Source organism: Pseudorasbora parva, chromosome 5, assembly GCF_024679245.1.
Source record: "Pseudorasbora parva isolate DD20220531a chromosome 5, ASM2467924v1, whole genome shotgun sequence".
Classification (NCBI taxonomy): Eukaryota; Metazoa; Chordata; class Actinopteri; order Cypriniformes; family Gobionidae; genus Pseudorasbora; species Pseudorasbora parva.
In genome coordinates, this window is record NC_090176.1 from 16,002,713 (window position 1) to 16,023,412 (window position 20,700).

The 20,700-nt window shown below is 38.0% G+C and overlaps 1 protein-coding gene across 1 annotated transcript in view; it reads right to left on the reverse strand.

Annotated features, from left to right (window-relative positions):
- The window catches only part of vwa8 (von Willebrand factor A domain containing 8), a 159,644-nt gene that overhangs the window by 51,494 nt on the left and 87,450 nt on the right, over nucleotides 1-20,700 (reverse strand). Inside the window, exons 27-37 of the mRNA XM_067443330.1 lie at nucleotides 20,390-20,498; nucleotides 20,166-20,304; nucleotides 19,869-20,056; nucleotides 16,372-16,494; nucleotides 16,137-16,201; nucleotides 15,092-15,217; nucleotides 14,097-14,206; nucleotides 8,579-8,733; nucleotides 7,200-7,392; nucleotides 7,015-7,096; nucleotides 6,364-6,568 (exon numbers count right to left, since the gene is read on the reverse strand). Of these exons, the coding sequence (XP_067299431.1) occupies nucleotides 6,364-6,568; nucleotides 7,015-7,096; nucleotides 7,200-7,392; nucleotides 8,579-8,733; nucleotides 14,097-14,206; nucleotides 15,092-15,217; nucleotides 16,137-16,201; nucleotides 16,372-16,494; nucleotides 19,869-20,056; nucleotides 20,166-20,304; nucleotides 20,390-20,498 (1,495 nt within the window). The remainder of the gene's footprint in view (nucleotides 1-6,363; nucleotides 6,569-7,014; nucleotides 7,097-7,199; nucleotides 7,393-8,578; nucleotides 8,734-14,096; nucleotides 14,207-15,091; nucleotides 15,218-16,136; nucleotides 16,202-16,371; nucleotides 16,495-19,868; nucleotides 20,057-20,165; nucleotides 20,305-20,389; nucleotides 20,499-20,700) is intronic.

Genomic DNA, 20,700 nt, shown 5'->3' on the forward strand with positions numbered 1-20,700 from the left:
TTTTTTCATTTGATTGATTAACAAAATATGGAAGTCAATGGCTACTGTCAACTGGTTACCAACATTATTTAAAATATCATCTTTTGTGTTCAGTAGAAGAAAGAAACTCGTACAGGTTTGGAACAACATGAGGGTGAGTAAATGATGTCAGAATTTTATTATATAAAACTACCCATTTAGCATGTGTAACTTATACTTACTACTCAAAATCTTTCCCAAAGGCTGACGTTTTTAGAGGCATATAAAGAAAATGATGGGCAAAACGCTTTTGTAATAGAATCAAGGCTGCAAAAAAGTGGGCGGTCACTGCTGTGCTCTAGACAATGCGTACTGATGAGGTCAAATTCATGAAATGAGCGAATCCTGCCCGATGTTTACAATGTGCTTTCAATTTACAAGCTCAGAGGAATGTGATGTTTCGCAGGATGTAGTAATGTAATGTAACTGAACGCCAGGATGTTGGCAACATCAGCCCTTTGATTATGTTTGGACGTGTGACGGCCGCCACATCAGCAGGAGAAACTGAATCACTGTCAAAGGGCTTCTCATAACTCATGTAAAGAGAATTGGGGGTTTGCGGGTGATGCATGAGCTGATTAATGCACAGAGGGAGGGAGGAGAGACAACACTAGCTACCTACTGAGTGCTCACCCCCTCTGGGAACAGGAATGCTGCACAATGGGCCTCCGACTGAGGCTGTAACACATGAAACAGTGTGAGAGAGTAGAAAATATGAGCACTGTGATGGAGGGAGAGATAAAGGACCAAAGGGAGAGTAACAAAATGAAGCAAGGGAATGAGACGGTCGACAGACTGAGAAAATGAGGAGATGGCACTGATCCTAGAAGAGAAGGCTCTCTGGCAACAGGAGTCTGGAAATGTTTCCATTACTCTCTACAGTAACAGTTTTAACAGAGAAGATCTCATATTTGAAGACCAGGCCAAATACATGAAAGAACAACTTAAGTGCTGAGAATCTTCCAGACCTGGACAAAAAAATATGAATCCAAGGATGAATGCTCACTATAAACACACTAAGAACATAATATAAAACTGATTGGAAGAAAATGTCGAAACCAAGAAACATTATTACAAGTAAGTTGCAGGCCAGACTCGAACCAGTGTCATCTGAAAAAACACGCATTAATACTCATTCATCTGGAGGTTTGACCCTCGGACTGGGGGTTTGATCAAGACAGCAGAACGAGCCCAAGGGCAAACAACATAAGGTCAGTGTAAGAAGGTCACTGCTGCTCCTCTAATCCAGGATGTCCTGCTTGACTAATACACCCAACAAGATGGGCCCTCAATATATCATAGATGTTTGTGGAACAGATAAAATCGACAACAGTAAATTAGAGTGAGGAAAAAAGAAGAGAAATGTCAGGTTTGGTCCATTTTCCATTTTAAAAAAGCAATTGCAATTTTTTTTTTAAAAAGTTAAATTATGACTGGCTAAAATAAAAACTTAATTTAGAACTGAAACCTGCTTGTGTTAAATATAAATTAATAAAACACTGTATGTGTAATTGTATAACGTATTCATATTTTAACTTAAAGTACATGTATAAAGTAATATGGTTGAAAGACCAGTGTGGGAGAAAGATGGTTTGAAAAGTAATGCATTACATGCATTGGTATGCATTACACTATTATTTGCGTTATTCAGTTACTTTTAAAGAAAAGTAATGGGTTAAATTACTTTTGCCTTACCTGGGTTTTTTTTTTTAAAAATTATTTATTTAATTAAATGTACAAAAATTTAATATTTTGGTAAATTTAAACGCTCTTTTACACCAAACCTGAAATAATAAGGCAGAGGGAAATGCAAATTCAAGTGTGTACAGTAGAGAGCGCAGCTCAAACAAACCATATGTGCTGTCGTTCTAGAAGATAGCAGAAGAATAAGATGCAGGAGAGGAACGTTTAATGATTACTTCAGCAATAAAATAATTTTTAGAAATTTTAAATAAAGTTATTTTTGCTTATGCTTTTATTTAACATTTCATTATTGGAGGTTTGCGTGGTATTTTAATTTTGCATTTCACTGATTTTGAGGAATACTGAATCTGTTTTTGTGCAAGAGAGATTTGTAAATGCATGCTCACATTTAGTCTAAAACTACAACAAACATGTTTACACACAATGCCTCTACACTTACTCCCGATTTTTTTCCAACATGAGGACAAGAGAGCTGGTAGTCAATAAATGGGAACCAATTTGGGTAACTTATTTGAAAAAGTAACTCAGATACTTTGTTGTAAATTAGTAATGCATTACTTTATTAGTTACTTGAGCTACCCCCAAATACTGCTTAAAACAAACAATGTGCTTATTTTCTCCTTAAAACTGCAGTGTACTAAAGGCATTTTAAAATATGTATTTTTGAAACCCCATGTTTCCTACAGTCACAAATATGTAACGAACATATATACGAACAGGAACATGGTTTGTGTAACATTAGCAACACATTAGTAGCTGTTTGATAACGCAGTCAAGCAAAATGCTAATCATATTAAATGAGTTCATATATTTAAAAAAATTCAACATCATATGTTGTGCCAGTCACATTTCTATCATAAGTTGAATATGCTAGACGGTCTGGTGGATGCTGCTGGATCCGTGTGGAGTAAGTTTATGAAGGATGGATGCACTTTTTTTGAGCATCAAACTCAATGGACCCAGTCATTGCCATTATAACGCTTGGAAGCGTCAGGATATTTATTAATATAACTCTGATTGTGTTCCTCAGAGAGAAGAAAGTCATATACACCCACGATGACTTGAGGGTGAGTAAATCATGGACTAATTTTCATTTTATAGTAAACTACTCCTTTAAGTGACTGGTAAAATGGGGGAATTTTTTTTTTATTTTGCTTTATTTGAAGTACACAATAACTTAAGTCTGTTCGGTCTATTCACAGTAATTAATAGTGGCTGAATCTATCAGAAATTCCATCTAATTTCCCCCACAGAAATGAACGAGTAACGATGGTAAACAGAATTGGCTTTCCCCGACAGGTGGGCGGGACCTGCTCTGTTGACTGTATGTATGGGGCAAGAAGAAGCGTGATGGAGGGAATGTGTTTGTTTGCGATGTGGAGACTGAGGTGGGGCGAAGGGTGGATACAAGCACTGCTCTGTGGCCGTTAAGGAAAACCCCAGACCAACAGCATGATAACACAGTCTTGAGCTTCATGATAAACCCTTATGAAAAACCATGCTCTTTCCTTTTTGTTTGTAAACTATATCTCTCCCTCCTTCAGTGAGGCAACTAAGAGCAAACCAGAGAAGACTCTCACATGTGCGATAGTCAACAGAACTCACACATGGCATTCAAAGAGCTGCAAAGAAAGTTCATGACCGTGACCATTTGGGCAAATATTTGATGTAAAAATAAGGAGGCTCAAAGAGAGCCAGTGTGGTGCTGAATGACCAGACGGTTAACAGGCTCTTTGTGTACCTGTATGGAAGAACAGGAAGTGTGTGAACTTTCAGTCAAACACACTACACAGATACTTCAAACGCATATCAAATGGTCAATATTACGATTTAGATATTTAGGCCACATACAGCCAGCGTTGTGGAAAGTAACTTTTAAAAATGATGTTACTTAGTTATATAAGTAATATGTATAAGTAATAGTTCTATTTCACACTATAAAAGTGAAATGAAAAAGCCTCAAGCTGAAGAAAATGCAAATTCATGCCTGTACAGTAGAGGGCGCAGCCCAAACAAACCTTCAACTTTGCTGCCATTCTGGATTGCAAAAGAATTGGACACAGCAGGAATATAAATTTCAACACTTACTTTAGCCATAAATACAAAACAAATAAAACAACATCATTTTACAAATCTGTTTATAGCTACATTCATATGTGGTTTAAAATCCTATTCAAATGGCATTTCTGGAAATCCGTTTTCAGTCCGACTGCTCTGATCGGATTAAGCGTGGTTTATGTGAATTTCTCACGGCACGTAAAATGTAAACGTCTGACGTTGTTATAGGAAACTTGATAAAAGTCTCTGCAGAAACAAGGTTGTGCTGTTGCAAAGTGATGGACGAGCAGACTAACAATAGGCTATAATGAACCAGGTGGAATAAAGCCATTGCCTCATCATGGCGGCTACACAATGTCTTGTTGAAAATAAGACAACATCTGCATTGCAAACCCCTCTGTGCTGCGGTGGTTGTTGTTTTTGCTGTATGCCTACCAATGCAACGTCATTGCCATAGAAACCAATGCAGATATCCCGGAAAATGAAAGAGCGACATGGACACATAAATCAGATCTGACCAGCTGCGATGCACAATGTGGACATCAGTAATTCCAGATCAGATTCCAATCAGATACACACAATCGGATTTGGATTGACAGTGTGAAAGGCCTGTGTCTATCATATCATGTTTACACAGCGCACACAACGCCTGTGCACCTTACTCCTAATTTCTCTCACCATGAGAACAGGAGAGCTGTCAGCCAATAAATGGGGTTGAAACTTGTAAAAGTAACTTAGATATTTAAAAGTAACGTGTTACTTTACTAATAAGTCATGTTACTTAAAGCATTATCCCCCAGCACTGCAACCCGCAATGTTTTGAGAGTAACACAACCGCATTTAAATAATGGAGTGAATCTGCTTGATAGTTTTTCTATGTATTTTTAATCCAGCCGTTATTTTAGAACCACTTTCAAAGTATATTTTTAGTCTCATGACTGTAAACAACATGCAAGGATGGCGACAGATTAACTACTTTGGTGCTATTTTTATGGAAAGAAATATTGGTGACCACAGACATATTGATGTCTGGCAATTTTTAGTAACCCTCAGTAAACAGATGCGCCATGTAAAACAACCAACAAACAGACCTCTACCAAACCAATGCTGTCATATACATTTTGCCTCTTATTTATGTCCACATGTGAATGATAGAAATCCCTTATAGTTTAGGTCAGTTCTCTCCATAGTGTGTACACTTTTTATAAAGATTATCTGTGTCACACAGCGAAACATTGGAGTGCTGCCATGAAGGAGCCTCCCAATAAAAATACTCAGGTTTAGCAGCTAAATTCTCCAAAGAGCTAATGTGCAGAGCACAGACTGCAATATAAAACAAAACAAAAATCTGCAAAAAAAGCATTGTATCTCAAGTGTGTGCATGATCCTCTCCACTGAGACTGCAGACAGTCATGCAATACTCTATTACAGTAGTTGTGTGAGTTATGTGCATAAAGATGTAGTCACATGAAAACAATAAATAAACATAAAATGGATAATAAGGGATATAAAACGAATAGCTTCTAAATATCTTATTTCACAATGCTAAAAAACGTTTTCATTTAGCAATTTTACAAACTTATCAAAATAAATAAATAAAACTAAATAAAAACATTTATTATCCAAGTCCGCCTCCACGTGGTAAGAGATGGAACTGCACATTTTGAACTGCCAAAGCCAAACATGTATAAGTTTAAGAGAGGTCCGAAATCCTGCAGCACAGGAGGAATCAAAAGGAATCCAAAAGCAAAGCAAGACAAACGAGCAACAAACGTAAACAACAAACGTTTGCTGAATGGATAGGTCTCTCAAACAAAACAATTTTTTTTAAATCGATATAGATAATGTATATATATATATATATATATATATATATATATATATGAGCATGTCTCTCTCTCTCTCTCTCTCTCTCTCTCTCTCTCTCTCTCTCTCTCTCTCTCTCTCTCTCTCTCTCTCTCTCTCTCTATATATATATATATATATATATATATATATATATATATATATGTGCTCAAATTTATTGGTACCCCTCCACAAAAAAATTAAGAATGCACATTTTTCTCTGAAATCATTTGAAATTGATAACTTAAAAAAACTAATTGTCATCCAACAGTGTTTATCCCATATTTAATACAAACTTTGCTTTTGCTTTTCTATTTAACGTAATATTGTAAATAATTAAACAAATAAAAATGGCATGGACAAAAAAGATTGGACCCCTAACCTAATATTTTGTTGCACAACCTTTAGAGGCAATCACTGCAATCAAACGTTTTCTGTAGCTCTCAATGGCACTTCTGCACCTGTTAACAGGTAGTTTGGCCCACTCTTCCTGAGTAAACTGCTCCAGAAAAAAAAAAGCATACTGATCTATTTCTACAAAAATATTATATATATATATATATATATATATATATATATATATAGATAGATAGATAGATAGATAGATAGATAGATAGATATAGATTTTTAAATTTATTGATTTTTTTTTTTTTTTTTTTAAACTTTTGATTTTGGGGTGAAATATGACCCACGTATGCTCTTTCTAATGTTATGTGAGATTCTCCCTAAAGGTCATACCTGAATTGGTCTGCCATCCTCCGATCCGATCATGTTTTTCCATTCCAGCAGAGAGCGCTGTAGGTTGTCAAGGCCTGTTTCCCATACTCTAACATAGCCTCCCATGTCCACAGTCACCACCCCACCAGAGCCCAGCGGAGCCATCACTACATCTGTGTCTGAGACCTTTGAGATCCACACAGTGTAGGGAGACATTGAGCTGCTCCTGAACACATCGACATAAACGACACTGATCAGAACCACCAAAGACACCCGGTTCCCTTACACAGGCTTTCATGAAGCTAATGTAAGACATTTAAGACAACAAAAATAACTTTAAACATGGAATCATCAGGCTCAGGATTCCCAAATTAGGGATATAAAGCAGGAGGCCCTAAAGGTCCACTTTCCTTTAGAGTTTAAGCTCCATCCTTGATCAAACTCAACTTGTAACTTTCTAGTAATCCTAAAGACCTTGATTAGCTTGTTCAGGTCTGTTTGATAAGGGTTAGAGCAATAAATGGACCCGGAGAGTATCAGGAGCCAATGATCTGCTGCAGAATAATATGCATTGCAAATGCAAAAAATACTCTGTCACTTTAAGGTGAAGCAAAGTGCCCAGCTGAACAGAAGAGGGAGCTGCAGTTTAATGACAGGAGTCTTTCTCTATACCTGGGGACTGGAATGTATTTGAGCTTCTTAGAGTTCAGGTCAGTCACTTCCAGGTAAGCAGCCGTCATCGGTGGTGTGACATCTGTTAGTGAATCCATACCATCACAGTATCATAAGTAAAAAGCAAATATATTTGCATGTCCATTTTTATATGATATGTGCAAATGAAGGTGTCAATGCTTCACCTTTAGGGTAGATCTCAGTCAGTGGCACTTGTGTAGGAGGCAGCGCTCGTACCACTTGATTGGCACCTAATAGACAGACACAGTTAACCCTCTTTGCAGGCCCTGTTCGCTTACTTGACCCAAAAAACATATCCGGCCCTCGACCCTCTGTTATGGGTGAAGATCTCTTAAAGCTGTACACCTCATTTGGGGACTGTGGAAACACAATACAAAACAGGTTATAGGGATCAATAAGAGAAGTATGTATATGTATAAATATAAATAAACATATAAATATACATAAAACATTTTAACTTAAACATTATTTTCCAAAATATGTGTTTGTGTATTATTTTGCATTTTGTTTTGTATTTTTGTTGAAAATTATGTTTAAGATGTGTACACTCACATGTACTCTATACTGTATATACACACATACAGACAGTAGCGCTCAGAAGTGATATCTGGAGGGGGGATATATATTTATATGACCCTTCAAGTTCGATTAAATTATCAAAATATTATATTATGTTATATAATATATATATATATATATATATATATATATATATATATATATATATATATATATATATATATATATATATTTTTTTTTTTTTTTTAATACGAAGCAAAAACAAAACACTAAACTTGGTTAAGGTATCTGACAAAAGTATTTGGCATAAAAGGCAAACTACAGCTTTTATTTTACTATGCAAAAAAAAAAAAAAAAAAATGCGTAGAAAACCTCACAGGAAAACATATACATTGACTACCACACAATCAGTTATTAATAATTAATAATTAGGTGAATGACAACATAATAATATAAATTATGTTAATACCATTACATCATTTAACATTTATATTTAAATAAAGTGTATATAAGATTGTGGCCAAAACTGGTACTGCAGGTGTATCCCCTCTCCCCCTCCCCCTGACTCGAGGTTGCCAGATAGGCTGCAGGATCAGCAGGAACATTTGTAGATCTGCAGCTGTGGTAACTAGAGCAGAGCTGGCAACACGGATGCCCAAACACTACTGACTTTGTGATTGGTCGATAGGTGGAGGGTGGAGCTTCAGGCCAAAACACAACATCAACATCAGTTGAGGGCTGCAACAACAACTTTCAAATGACAATATCCTGGCCGAACTACTGTTGTCAGTGATATAAGTATTTGAAATTAACATGATTTCTTAATGTCTAGTGACATATCAGGGCCATTTTATGATTCATTGAAATACATTTCTCACATTCATCAGCTCCTTTACCTGTAGATATTCATGTTATTGTTTGTAACTAAGTTTGAAAAATAAAATAAAATAGTGTGTATCATGTCATTGATCTACAGAATCCAGCTTTGTATTTTACAACAGGGTATGTAAAAATTGTCACCCACCATGAGATCTGGGAAGCCCACAATAACATTAGCATATGTGTTTGTGTCACAGAGGATGCGGTTAGGAGAGACAATCTTCTGCCCCAGGGCAGTGCTGAGGTTCTCATTGGGCAGCTGCTCATTCGACACCTCCTGAGGAGCTGTGGTTTCCATCCCTGAAGCACAAAGACAGTTAGACCATCACTCTAAAATGACCTCCCGTAGAGATGATAATGTGTCCTCACCACTAAACCCATAAAAGGATTCAGAGCATTTCTACCATGACTCTACATTTGTCACATCTTTATACCCCAGTTTAATTGGTCATTATTCAGACCTTCTAGAGACATTTTGTCACACTCGATTTGATTAAGACCCCAATCCTGCTGATGGGAACTTTTGATGTCATTAAAAACATGCTCATTTTTCAGAGAAAACGCTGAAGCGTGTCTGATACTTTAGATGTACGATGCCCGCTAAGTACAGGCATTACTCTATCTTTATGACAGTGACATTCCTCTCAATAACTCATCCTATGAGTTATTAAGCATCTTTCTGCTCTTCACGCTACAGAAACTGATACGTGCTGAAGGAGAAATGATGAGGGGCAGGTCATCAGAAGATAGAGCTGTTTTCATGGGCCTTATAAACAAAGGGGCAACGATTAATTTCACCAGCTATTTTAGGCCTTAAAAACAAACTGGCATTACTTTCTATCAAATGAGGCGTGCAGGACACACTGGCATCATCCATCAGGCCCTGAGAGCTTTAGCTCTACTCTAAATGCAGTAGGGCACGTAACTGCTTTCAAATTAGCCAAGGCAGGACTACTCTTTATATATAGTGGGTACGGAAAGTATTCAGACCCCCTTAATTGTTTCACTCTCTGTTATATTGCAGTCATTTGCAAAAATCATTACAATTATTTTTTTTCTCATTAATGTACACACAGAACACAACACAGAATTGTTGACATTTTTGCAGATTTATAAAAATAAAAAAAAACGTTTTTAATAGTATTACGTTTTTAAAAGTATTAAGACCCTTTGCTCAGTATTTAGTAGAAACACCCTTTTGTATTTCAGTATTCAAGTATTCAGACCTTTGCTGTGACACTCATATATTTAACTCAGGTGCTGTCCATTTCTACTGATCATCCTTGAGATGTTTCTACACCTTCATTTGTGTTTGATTATACTGATTGGACTTGATTAGGGAAGCCACACACCTGTCTATATAAGACCTTACAGCTCTCAGTGCACGTCAGAGCACATGAGAATCATGAGGTCAAAGGAACTGCCTGAAGAGCTCAGAGACAGAATTGTGTGGCAAGACACAGATCTGGCCAGTTACAAAAAAAATCTGTTGCACTTAAAGTCCCTGTAAAGTCAAAATTAATTATGTGTTCTGAGTTCGTCACCCCACAGAAAAATGTTATTAATCACCCAGCCAAATTTAAATGATAAAAAAAAGAAATCGGCAAATAAATAAAATAAGAGATCAAAATCTTGACAAAAGGAGCAGTATTCTCTGCTCTCAAACGCTGGGGGCGTGTCCGCTGGCTGCGCTGAAACCACGCCCACTTGCGGGAACGTAGCGGAGCCTCCGCCTCACTCAAATGTCACTGCTACAGCCGGAATGGATTCTCATCATGCTCCTAGCAGCTTCTTAATTGGGTTTACAAAGCCATACATGTTTGAGACTCCAGAGCCAGAAACAAACGTAGAGGACATCGACATATTCAATAACCAACATCATTCCCCTCAATCTGCAACACTATGGTACGTATTTTTTCCCCTTTCCATTTTATGCAATTAAGCTATATGTAACCAGCATAAACTTAGCCAAATAAAGTTAGGCTAGCAATAAATAATATAGAATAAAACGTATTTTGCCACTTTATAGTCACATATCAAACTAACAGCCATCATGGTTTACAGAAATAATAGTTGAAATCACTTGTCTAAGGAATCATATTGATGTATATAAACAAAACAAAATCAATTTAGAGGGTTGCAGGATTTAGTTACTGTGGACTAATATAACATTACCTGCTATAATTATAACATAAGCACACAAGGAAACTTACACTCATTGGTGGGCATGTAACATTATTGCGGATGATGTCGGCACCGGCTGTCGGCGGGACGGGAGGATAAAGGCCGAGGCGGGAGATAGTCGGTTCACCAGTAACAGCAGATGATCAGTGAATCCCATTTGTCTCCCGACGAAAGTTTATAAAACTATCCTGTGTAAAATGATCACTACAGAGGCGGGTGTTGGTGGTTATCCTCAGCTCTCCATCAAAGTGGCTCTTCACAAAACGAATCCACCTCTAATATGATCATTTTTCAGAAATTTAAATAAGGACACTGATCTGTTTTGAATTGTAAGTTATCACATCCAGGAAATAAGCATTTCCATGATGAAGGCATAGCAAACTGTAGGCTATAGTAACTAATAGTATTCGTGATTGAGCGGCAAACTTATGCGAATGTGCTCTAGTTATGAGCCTTAGAGGCTCCTGTGCGTCATCGACAGTAGGGGCGGGGCCAGGCTCAGAAGCTCCATCCAGTCGGGAGATGGGAGAAAGTTGTAGAAAGTCAACTATCATCACTGCAGCCCTCCACCAATCGGGGCTTTATGGCAGAGTGGCCCGATGAAAGCCTCTCTTCAGTGCAATACACTGAATGTTTGCTTAAAAAACACCAAAAGGACTGCAAGATGGTGAGAAATAAGATTCTCTGGTCTGATGAGACCAAGATAGAACTTTTTGGCCTTAATTCTAAGCGGTATGTGTGGAAAAAAATATCACCTGTCTAATACTAATATAGTCCAAACAGTGAAGCATGGTGGTGGCAGCATCATGCTATGGGGGTGTTTTTCAGCTGCAGGGACAGGATGACTGGTTGGAATTGAGGGAAAGATGAATGCTGCCAAGTACAGGGATATCCTGAAAGAAAACCTTCTCCAGGGTGCTCAAGACCTCAAACTGGGCCGAAGGTTCATCTTCCAACAAGTCAATGACCCTAAGCACACAGCTAAAATAACGAAGAAGTGGCTTCATAATAACTGTGTGACTGTTCTTGAATGGCCCAGCCAGAGTCCTGACTTAGTTGTGCATCTCTGGAGAGACCTGAAAATGGCTGTCCACCAACGTTTCCCATCCAACCTACAGAACTGGAGAGGGTCTGCAAGGAGGAATGGCAGAGCATCCCAAAATCCAGGCGTGAAAAAAACTTGTTGCATCGTTCCCAAAAAGACTCTTCTAGTAAATAGAAGGTGCTTCTAGTAAATACTGAGCAAAGGCTCTGAATACTTGTGATACCATGTGATATTTCAGTTTTTCTTTTTTAATAAATCTGCAAAAATGTCAACAATTCTGGGTTCTTCTGTCAATTTGGGGTGTGGTGTGTACATTAATGAGAAAAATGACTGCAATATAAAAGTGAAAAATGTAAGGTGGTCTGAATACTTTCCGTACCCACTGTATTTTATATATAATGTATGTACAACAGAATAGCTTTTGTTTTTCTTCACGGCCTGAGGAGAAGGTGGCAACAAAGCAGCCCAGGAGCCCCGTAGTTGTGCTGACATAATGAGGACTGTCAACACAGCTTCCGCCTATCCTAGCAGTCTTTGTTAGGAACGGTCAACATGCACACCTCCAGGAGAGCTGCACGAAGCTATTGCCTCAGCCTCCGTATAGTAGTAGGATAAAGGAAGCTGTGGTTACGTAATGCAGATTCTCTAAAACCAGAGTGATGTATCTTACCACACTTTCCTCCTCACAGACAGCAGGGAGAAGAGACATGCTGAGAATGACACAACGACAGGTGGCAGCGGCTTATAGCCGTGACCTGTCTGTTAGCCAACAAACATGGTGTAATTGGTACTTCCATGAAGAGTCACTCTCTGAGGTACTTTATTCTGATATATTCGAACGTTTGGAGAAAATTCTCAGCCTAACTCCTCAGCCGAAAAGATTTGAGGGTCAAATTTACAGTTTATGTCAAGATTAGGCTTAAAACCAAGGTTAGGTGCTTCTACATCAGTGTTATTCAAATATTTTAGGGATATGGTTATGTTTAGGGGTGGGAATATGGTTTGGATTAAATTTCCGGACAGGACTGTTGTTTCAGGATCAATAAAATATGCTGACAGAGTAATGCGTCTAACTCTGCAAAACCAGGATGTGCAATAAATGCCCCTATATACTCACAGTGAAGTTCTGTTTCATTCGTCGTTTAGGGGTAAAAAGAAGTTTGAAATTGTACCTTTTCAGCATTATACTGTAAGTGAACATCAAGATACCGGACATGTCAATTTCAGGCATGTCAGATAACGTCAGGTATGACGTAAATTTGAAGGCCAAAACTTACACTTCTGGTTCCAAAGTCAATGTTTTTTTTGGATGGAATTTTGTTTAAATAGTTGAAATAAGGTCTGTGGTGAACACAAGCTCAGGACATTTTCACATTTTATTCTACGACATAAAATACTAGTAAATATTTACCCCACCTCTGCTTTTTTAAACTGTTACGTGTCTTGAACAAGGAGGTTGCTAAAAAGTGGCTAAATGGGACTACACAGGCAGTCTAGGATTCACTAATTCACTGTAAAATTGATCTTGATGGACGAATGTCTCAAACATCAACAAATGTGATCAACAAATGTCTCAAACATTTGTTGATCACAGAGCATGTTTTTGTGATAATCCAAAAGCCAATGGAAAAATCCTATTGGGTTTTTGTCGAGGTAACCAGTGCGATACTAACTTCCGATTGGTCTACAAAGTGAAGTCATACCTGCACCACTCTATTACATATCAACATAGGCGGAGCCCCTAAGCCACACCCACCTATTGTGTAATTGGCGATAGTGTTGCAAGGATGATGTCAAAACACGACATCACTTGAGACTTTTTTATGGCTTTTTATAATATCATTTTCAAAGTAAAAGTTATGTTTACCACAGACATTATTTTACTCATAGACTGAAAAACCTCATTATTAGAACCCATAGGAAAATCTCAAGGGAACCACTGACGAATTATTCTTCTGAGTTTTGTTGTCATCCCTACACCAGTAATCTGAAGGTGTTTACGAGCCAAAGCAAATCCAAAAACTATGCTTTGGCCTGATTTTGTTTATAAGTTTTTAAATGTTGTAGTTTTTTATATCGGGCCATAACAAGTAGCACTAATTAATACATAAAAAAAAGTAAAAAAAAAAAAAAAAGTAAAATGTGCCTGCTTGGAGTAAAAACGTAAAGTGCAATGAGCATAAATTAGTTTTTTGTTTGAAAACCCCACACATCAAAGATGACACCAAATTTATTCACATGCAGAAATCTCGAATCTGACAAGTCAGTTTCCAAAAGCCCCCAGGCTTCATGTCAGTCAAAGCAGATGTCGAACAGATGCATTTGCCAAAGCATGACAGATGGTGACTGACAAGTGTGAAGGGCTCTCTGTGGCCCTGATTGGACACAGCATCTGATTGGTTGTTCTGGCTAACATGCAATAAGGATCATTCACCTGAGCTGGTGCCAAAGCCGGTGTTAACAGCGTCTTCACTGATGGCATGCAGCTGGCATACTCCAGTGTCCTCTGCGCCCATGTGCATGGGCTTTGTCAACAGGAACTTCCTGCACATGATGGGAGCACATTTAGTTGAAGAAGTAACATTAGTTGTAGCAAATGCTCTTATTTAAAGGGGGGGTGAAACACTCAGTTTCAGTCAATCTCATGTCAATCTTGAGTACCTATAGAGTAGTATTGTATCCTTCATATCTCCGAAAAGTCTTTAGTTTTATCATATTTATAAAAGAAATATAGGCTGTACCGAGTCTTTCCGGAAAAAAAACGAGCGCCTGGAGGCGTATCGTGTGGGCAGAGCTAAAGAATGACGATTGCAAACAAAGCGGTGACGTCCTCAAGCGTGGAGAAACCCTTCGCTATCTCAGCTAATACAGATAATGATCCACAATCAAATCTGAGGCTGAAATAAATTGAACAGGAGAAACGGCAACTTTTGTAGCGCTGCTTTCCCGGAATGCTGTGCTGAAGCATTGAAGTCGCTCGACGTCACCCATAGGAATACAGTGGAGCGCGGCACGAGAGCAGTGTTTACGGCGTGCATATCCTCTCTCTCGCTCTAGTGACGCGCGCGCGCACCCTACCGGGAGAAGAGCCCGTACAGCCCATACAAGGACCTTCCGTTTTATTAACGTCAAGTGGACCCATACTCGAAAAAAACTCAGAAACTTGTGAGAAACCGGAAGGAGTATTTTTGACACAGAAATACTCCATCAAACGTCCAACATTAGTTTTTGAAACTTTGTCTATGTTTAGGATGGGAATCCAAGTCTTTAACAGTGTAAAAAGCTCAGTATGCATGAAACAGCATTTCACCCCCCTTTTAACCTCTAAAAGCAGAACACCCTTCAAATTCTAAGCAATGTTGGAAAACAACTAAAACATAAAAGAATCCGTGTGATTTCACTGAAGTGCAGAATGAATTTCATTGGCACCTGTCAGTCTTGCTCTCAACAAGAAGCCATCGGTCTTCAGCTACCAGGAACACAGCCTTGAGATTGATGGGGAGAGAGATGGTGTGAACCTGACCTTCTAGCACATCAACAACATCCAGCTGATTCCTGTCCAAGTAGAACAGAGCGTAAATCATTAGGCCATGCCTGAACAGGACACCAGAGCTCTGGTACAAAACCTAGTGAGCTGCTAGAAGTTTACAGCCTATGCTGTAAAAATCATTATAATTTTAATGGCAAAAGACTGTAGAAATACTAGGGTAAAAAACACTTCATTAATTAACAGTATGTTTACTAAATATAGTAATAAATTAACATAAATAAAGGCACATTTCATGTAGTCCGGTTTATTTTTTAATTTATTTAAAAAAAATTTTTTAACAATAAATGGGTATTTCTTGTGACTTCACATTTTATGTTACACGGACCCCAGTTTGAAAACCCCTGCTTTAGAATAAAATATGTTTGATTACAATATTGCTGTAAAAAAAAAAAAAAAAAAAAAAAAACAAATAGTTGACAACATGTTGAACTAATTCAAACACTGGCTGCATCATAATAGGATTATAATAGATCACCATAATGCATTAACTATGCAATGTATGCATGACAGCGTAAATTACCATACATACAAGTATTCGTTTTGGCACGATTTGGAGCACTCCACATAAGCGACAACTCTAAAAATGACACTTCTGACATGGAGCATAGGGCAACATGATAACGAGTGCCACAACACCTTTGTCTATTTTTTATTAGATTATTGCTTTTTTTTCCTCATAATTCTCTATTTTTCACACTTTGTCGGACATCTTAGATTTTTTGCAGTGCATACTGGGATTGATATATCCCAAGAAATATGCACTGCTGTCTTATAATTTGGTCAAAAAAGGTCAGAAAGGTAAATAATCCTGTTGCTCTAATAAATTAGGTGCTTTGCTTTTGAAAATGCTGCCTACATGGGCAGCTCACTAGGTTTCAAAATAAAGTGTAAGGGGACACATAAGATTGAAGGAGAATAACCTACCCATTTTCTTTGTAAAAGAGAAGCCAGTTCTTGTGGGCAAACTCCTTGCACATTTTGTAACCTGGCTAATGACAACAATAGAAAAGTTACAAATAATTATAAGACAATGTTAGGCATGATTGTCTGATTTTACACAACCGGCCACGACGCTAGCCGCAACACTGATAAAAGGTATCCGGCCTAGTGGGCCCTGGACCCCTGATGGAGAACCACAGCTAGAGACATAGATTTCCACCTGACTCTCTTTGTTGTTCCACCAGTTTGAAGTCTTGCGTGGTGGTTCCTCCTGCTTGTCCTGTGACAGGACCAGTCTCCTCACAGCACCAGTAACCAGGTCCAGATGCAGCACAGTGTTTCCCTACAAAGAGGAGACAAGAATGTTCACATACTGTAGTTCGATTTTAAAAAAGGTCATATCATTTCAACTTATTCTCTAAGGTACACTGATAGCGTTAGGTTAATGTCAAGGTTTTATGCGCCAAGAAAAGCCATAATGTAGTTATACGCAACCATTTTCCAGCCTCTATCTGACCCTGGCCTTTTTACCGCTGTCCCTTAAGATGTGTAAATGTCCTTTTCACATTCAGCCGGAATAAGGCCAGAGATTTACTTTGTGCAAGTATTGTGCCAGCCTCCTTTTACAATGTGTCTTAATCTTCAGTTTTCAATTTCATAGGAAAGGTTGGAGGCCATAAATTCCTCCTCACCACTGAATCTGCAGCATAATGGCTTCCTTACACCCTGGCTTTCATATACCGCATGCTGTCTGTGTTATTAATAGAAGACTTGCATTACTTCTGGACAGATGGTGGGTTTGGCTGAGACGGGCCGCTATGGTCACGGGCCGCACTGTTCCATTCATCCTTCGTGTTTTCTCCGCAAGGAGAGCAATGACCTCTGGATGGCCCCCTGTGATGTCTGGACATCTGTATTTTTAGATTTTTATAAGCAAGAAATCTTGTTCTCCACACCCCTTTTTTCCATTGCTAACAGGTGTTTTAAGGTTTCCTCCAGGCTCGACTCTAATACAAAGCAGCTGCACTCTTTGAATGTTAATTCCAATTTGATCTCTTTACTTTTTTTGGTTTGGTACCTTAATATATCAATTAAGTGAAGCAATGAAAAGGGTTACTGAATACATTAAGATACACTACATGACCAAAACTGTGATCTCTGAAAACACCACACAGGTAAAGGGTTGACTGCTAGCCTTGCCTGCTTGTTAAACATTTAACTTTAAAACTATAGGCATTAATAGGGAGTTACAACAGTTTCCACTCTTATGGAAAGTTTTTTTACTAGACTGAATGGATGTTTAATCTGTTAATAATAGAGTGCAGCAGTGATGACGTATTTTTGTAGGTCAAAACAGAAGTTAGCTTCACCATGGTTCCCTCAATAACAATTTTTTTTAATTCTTCCATTGGATTATTACAGAAAATAAGCTCTTTAGCAAACAATTGTTTATGATTCTTACATGTTTTGTTCATAAATCTAATACTCACAAATGAAGACAATTTATTTATGAATTCTGAAGCCTTACTGCCAGAAATAAAAAGCTAAAGGTAGGCAAAAAATGAACTACACCACAATCACATGACTTTAACTTTAACTTCACTTATACTCTTTATTGAGTAATGAGGCTTTAATGAGGAGTCAATACGTTTACTTGTTTAGCATTAAGACATTTAATGTCCCTGGTTGTTAGTAATCACCATTTTCAAGACACGTTCAACAAAAAGAGCTTGTGTTAACCATAAACCTTATTTTAGGCATTTAACGCAAAACCCATTCAAAAAACTCTCTGACTTCAGGACGATGAACCTAGAGTAAAAAAAGTCAACTTGTTTCTCGGTTTTAGTACTCATTCCTGCGGAACTCTGCGGAAGAATTAAAAGGGGGTGTCCACGTACCTTTGGCTATTTAGTGTATGATCTTAAAATATTAATATTAAATAAAATATTTTGGCATAATATGTATATGCAGTCATTACCAATAAAAGCCAATCACACTCTGGATTTTTGAGTCTTCGCGTATCCTCACCAAAACCTGACAAGCCAGTCATAACAGAAGTAAAAATGATTGTGAAAAACTAAATATGAGTAATTTCTGTACCTCCGTTAAATGTCCATTCAACCAAAACTTTAATGCATTAAAAAGTTTATAAAGACACAATAAAAGTTATCTATGCTGTATGAATCAAGTGGTTTAACCCAACAGTTAACCCAACGGTTTGTGTCCTCCTGAAGGGACACAAACCTCACTGGTTTTTGTGGAGCCTCAAAGGAGCTTGTGTGATGAACAAATACAAAACTCACTGGTTCTTGTGCATCAAGAAAGCACATTTGATCTTCTGTTTGCCTTATTTGGTGAGCTCTATGTACAGTATGTGTGTGGATTACTTTTAAAATGTCTTTGTGAACTTTCTGAAGCAAATAGTTTTGGTTACAGAAATATCTCAGGTTCCATTTAAAATATCTTCATTTGTGTTTCAAAGATGAACTAGTCTTTTGGAAGGAAGAGGTACAGTAAATTATTTCATTTTTAGGTGAACTATCCCTTAGGTGGACTTAAAGGGTTAATTCACCCCAAAATGAAATTGATGCCATTAGCTCCTCACCCTAATGCCGTTCCACACCCGTAAGACCTCCGTTCATCATCAGAACACAGTTTAAGATATTTTATATTTAGTCCGAGAGCGTATCCAAGTGTATGCACATTTTACTGTCCACATCCAGAAAGGAAATACAAACATCATCAAAGTAGTCCATATGTGACATCAGTTAGTTAGTTAGAATCACTTGAAGCATCAGAAATACATTTTGGTCCAAAAATAGCAAAAACAAAAACTATGACTTTATTGAGCATTGACTTCTCTTCAGGTTTTGTTTTCAATCCTCAAATAAAGATTCAAACGATTATGAATCAGTGTATTGATTCGTGATTTGGATCGCGTGCCCCAAACTGCTGAAATCACGTGACATTGGCGATCCGAATCATGAATACGCTGATTCATCCGTTTGAGGACTGAAAACAAAACCGGAAGAGAAGACAATGCAAAGTCGTAGTTTTTGTGGTTTTTGGACCAAAATGTATTTTCGATGCTTCAAGAGATTCTAATTAACTTACTGATATACTTCCATACGCTCTCGGACTAAATATAAAATATCTTAAACTGTGTTCTGAAGATGAACGGAGGTCTTATGGGTGTGGACCGACATTAAAGGGAGTCATTAATGACATCAATTTCATTTTTGGGTGAACTAACCCTTTAAATATCCTACAAAATTGCAGTTTAAATTAACTAGGAAGGAATAAACAAAGCCAAAATATAATGACAATAACATCAAGCAAAGTGACATGCAGGCCTCAGTGTACCTCAGTACGTTGTATAACTTATTTAAAATTCCAAATAGTATCATTACATCTCATCATCTACGGTGAATCTATTAGCTCACAACTCGGCCCCAAAATTGTTTTGATCCGTGGCCATTTACTACTTCCATCCACTTTTATTAGAAATGATATTCCATTCATGGGTTTGGTGGAAAGTATGCATCTATTGATGATCTTCTATTTCCATGTTCAGATAATAACAGCATGTCTCAGGTGAACATCAGGGCAGGAATGAGACCCGTAAATGGATAGGTAATGTTAGCAAGTAAATGGCAATGCTTTCATGTACAGTCCCTGTGTAGAAGGGTGAGTTACAGGTCACACACACACACACACCTGTTCTTCATGGAGCACCACCTGGTCCTGCAGCGGGTTGCCCAGTGCCGCCACAGAGACAAAAGGCTGCCACACTCCACTGGTGGTTCGGGGGAAGATGTCATAGAGCTCAATGCACTGCACAGAGTCTCCTCTCTCCTTCATAGCATACAGCGATACAGGGTTACATGTGGACACGTAAATGGAATCTGTGAGGAAAAAAGGATTCGGAAGACTTTATAATGTCATATTATTTAGGTCAAAGGTTTGGCTCCATGAGACTAACTCCGATGTCATTGTGCTTTAGTCATAGCGTACCATTAGCAGTTGTGACGTCGCAGACGATGTTGACCTCGTTCATGGGGATTTGCCAGTGAGCCTGTTCCTCAGTGAAGCTCATAGATCTGGACTCATGCCTTTCAGATGGATAACTCTGAACCCGCAGAAACACTGGGCCCTGAGGAAAAGCACAACGTCTAATTAGTGTAATGTGTTAATTACAAATTTGAAATATTGAAAAATACATGAAAGGTTTATGATACCTTAATATCTATCCGATGGGAATCTGTTGGACACAGCAGCTTTCGTCGTGCATTACCGCTCTGATTGATGGCCCAGTAACCCGCCATCTTACAGTCTGGCAATGGTAACCTAGGAAAAGGGTATTTAGTCATTGTCTTTTTGCCAGAGTTATGAAACTGAAATCTAACACTGATTATGACAACATGTAGGTCATGAAAATACATAAAACTGTGTTCTTTTATTAGGTTAAGCAAAACTGACTGACTTTTTGTGACTGACTGTGTTTACTATATATGTGCATTACTGTATATGTCACATTTTTACCCAAGTC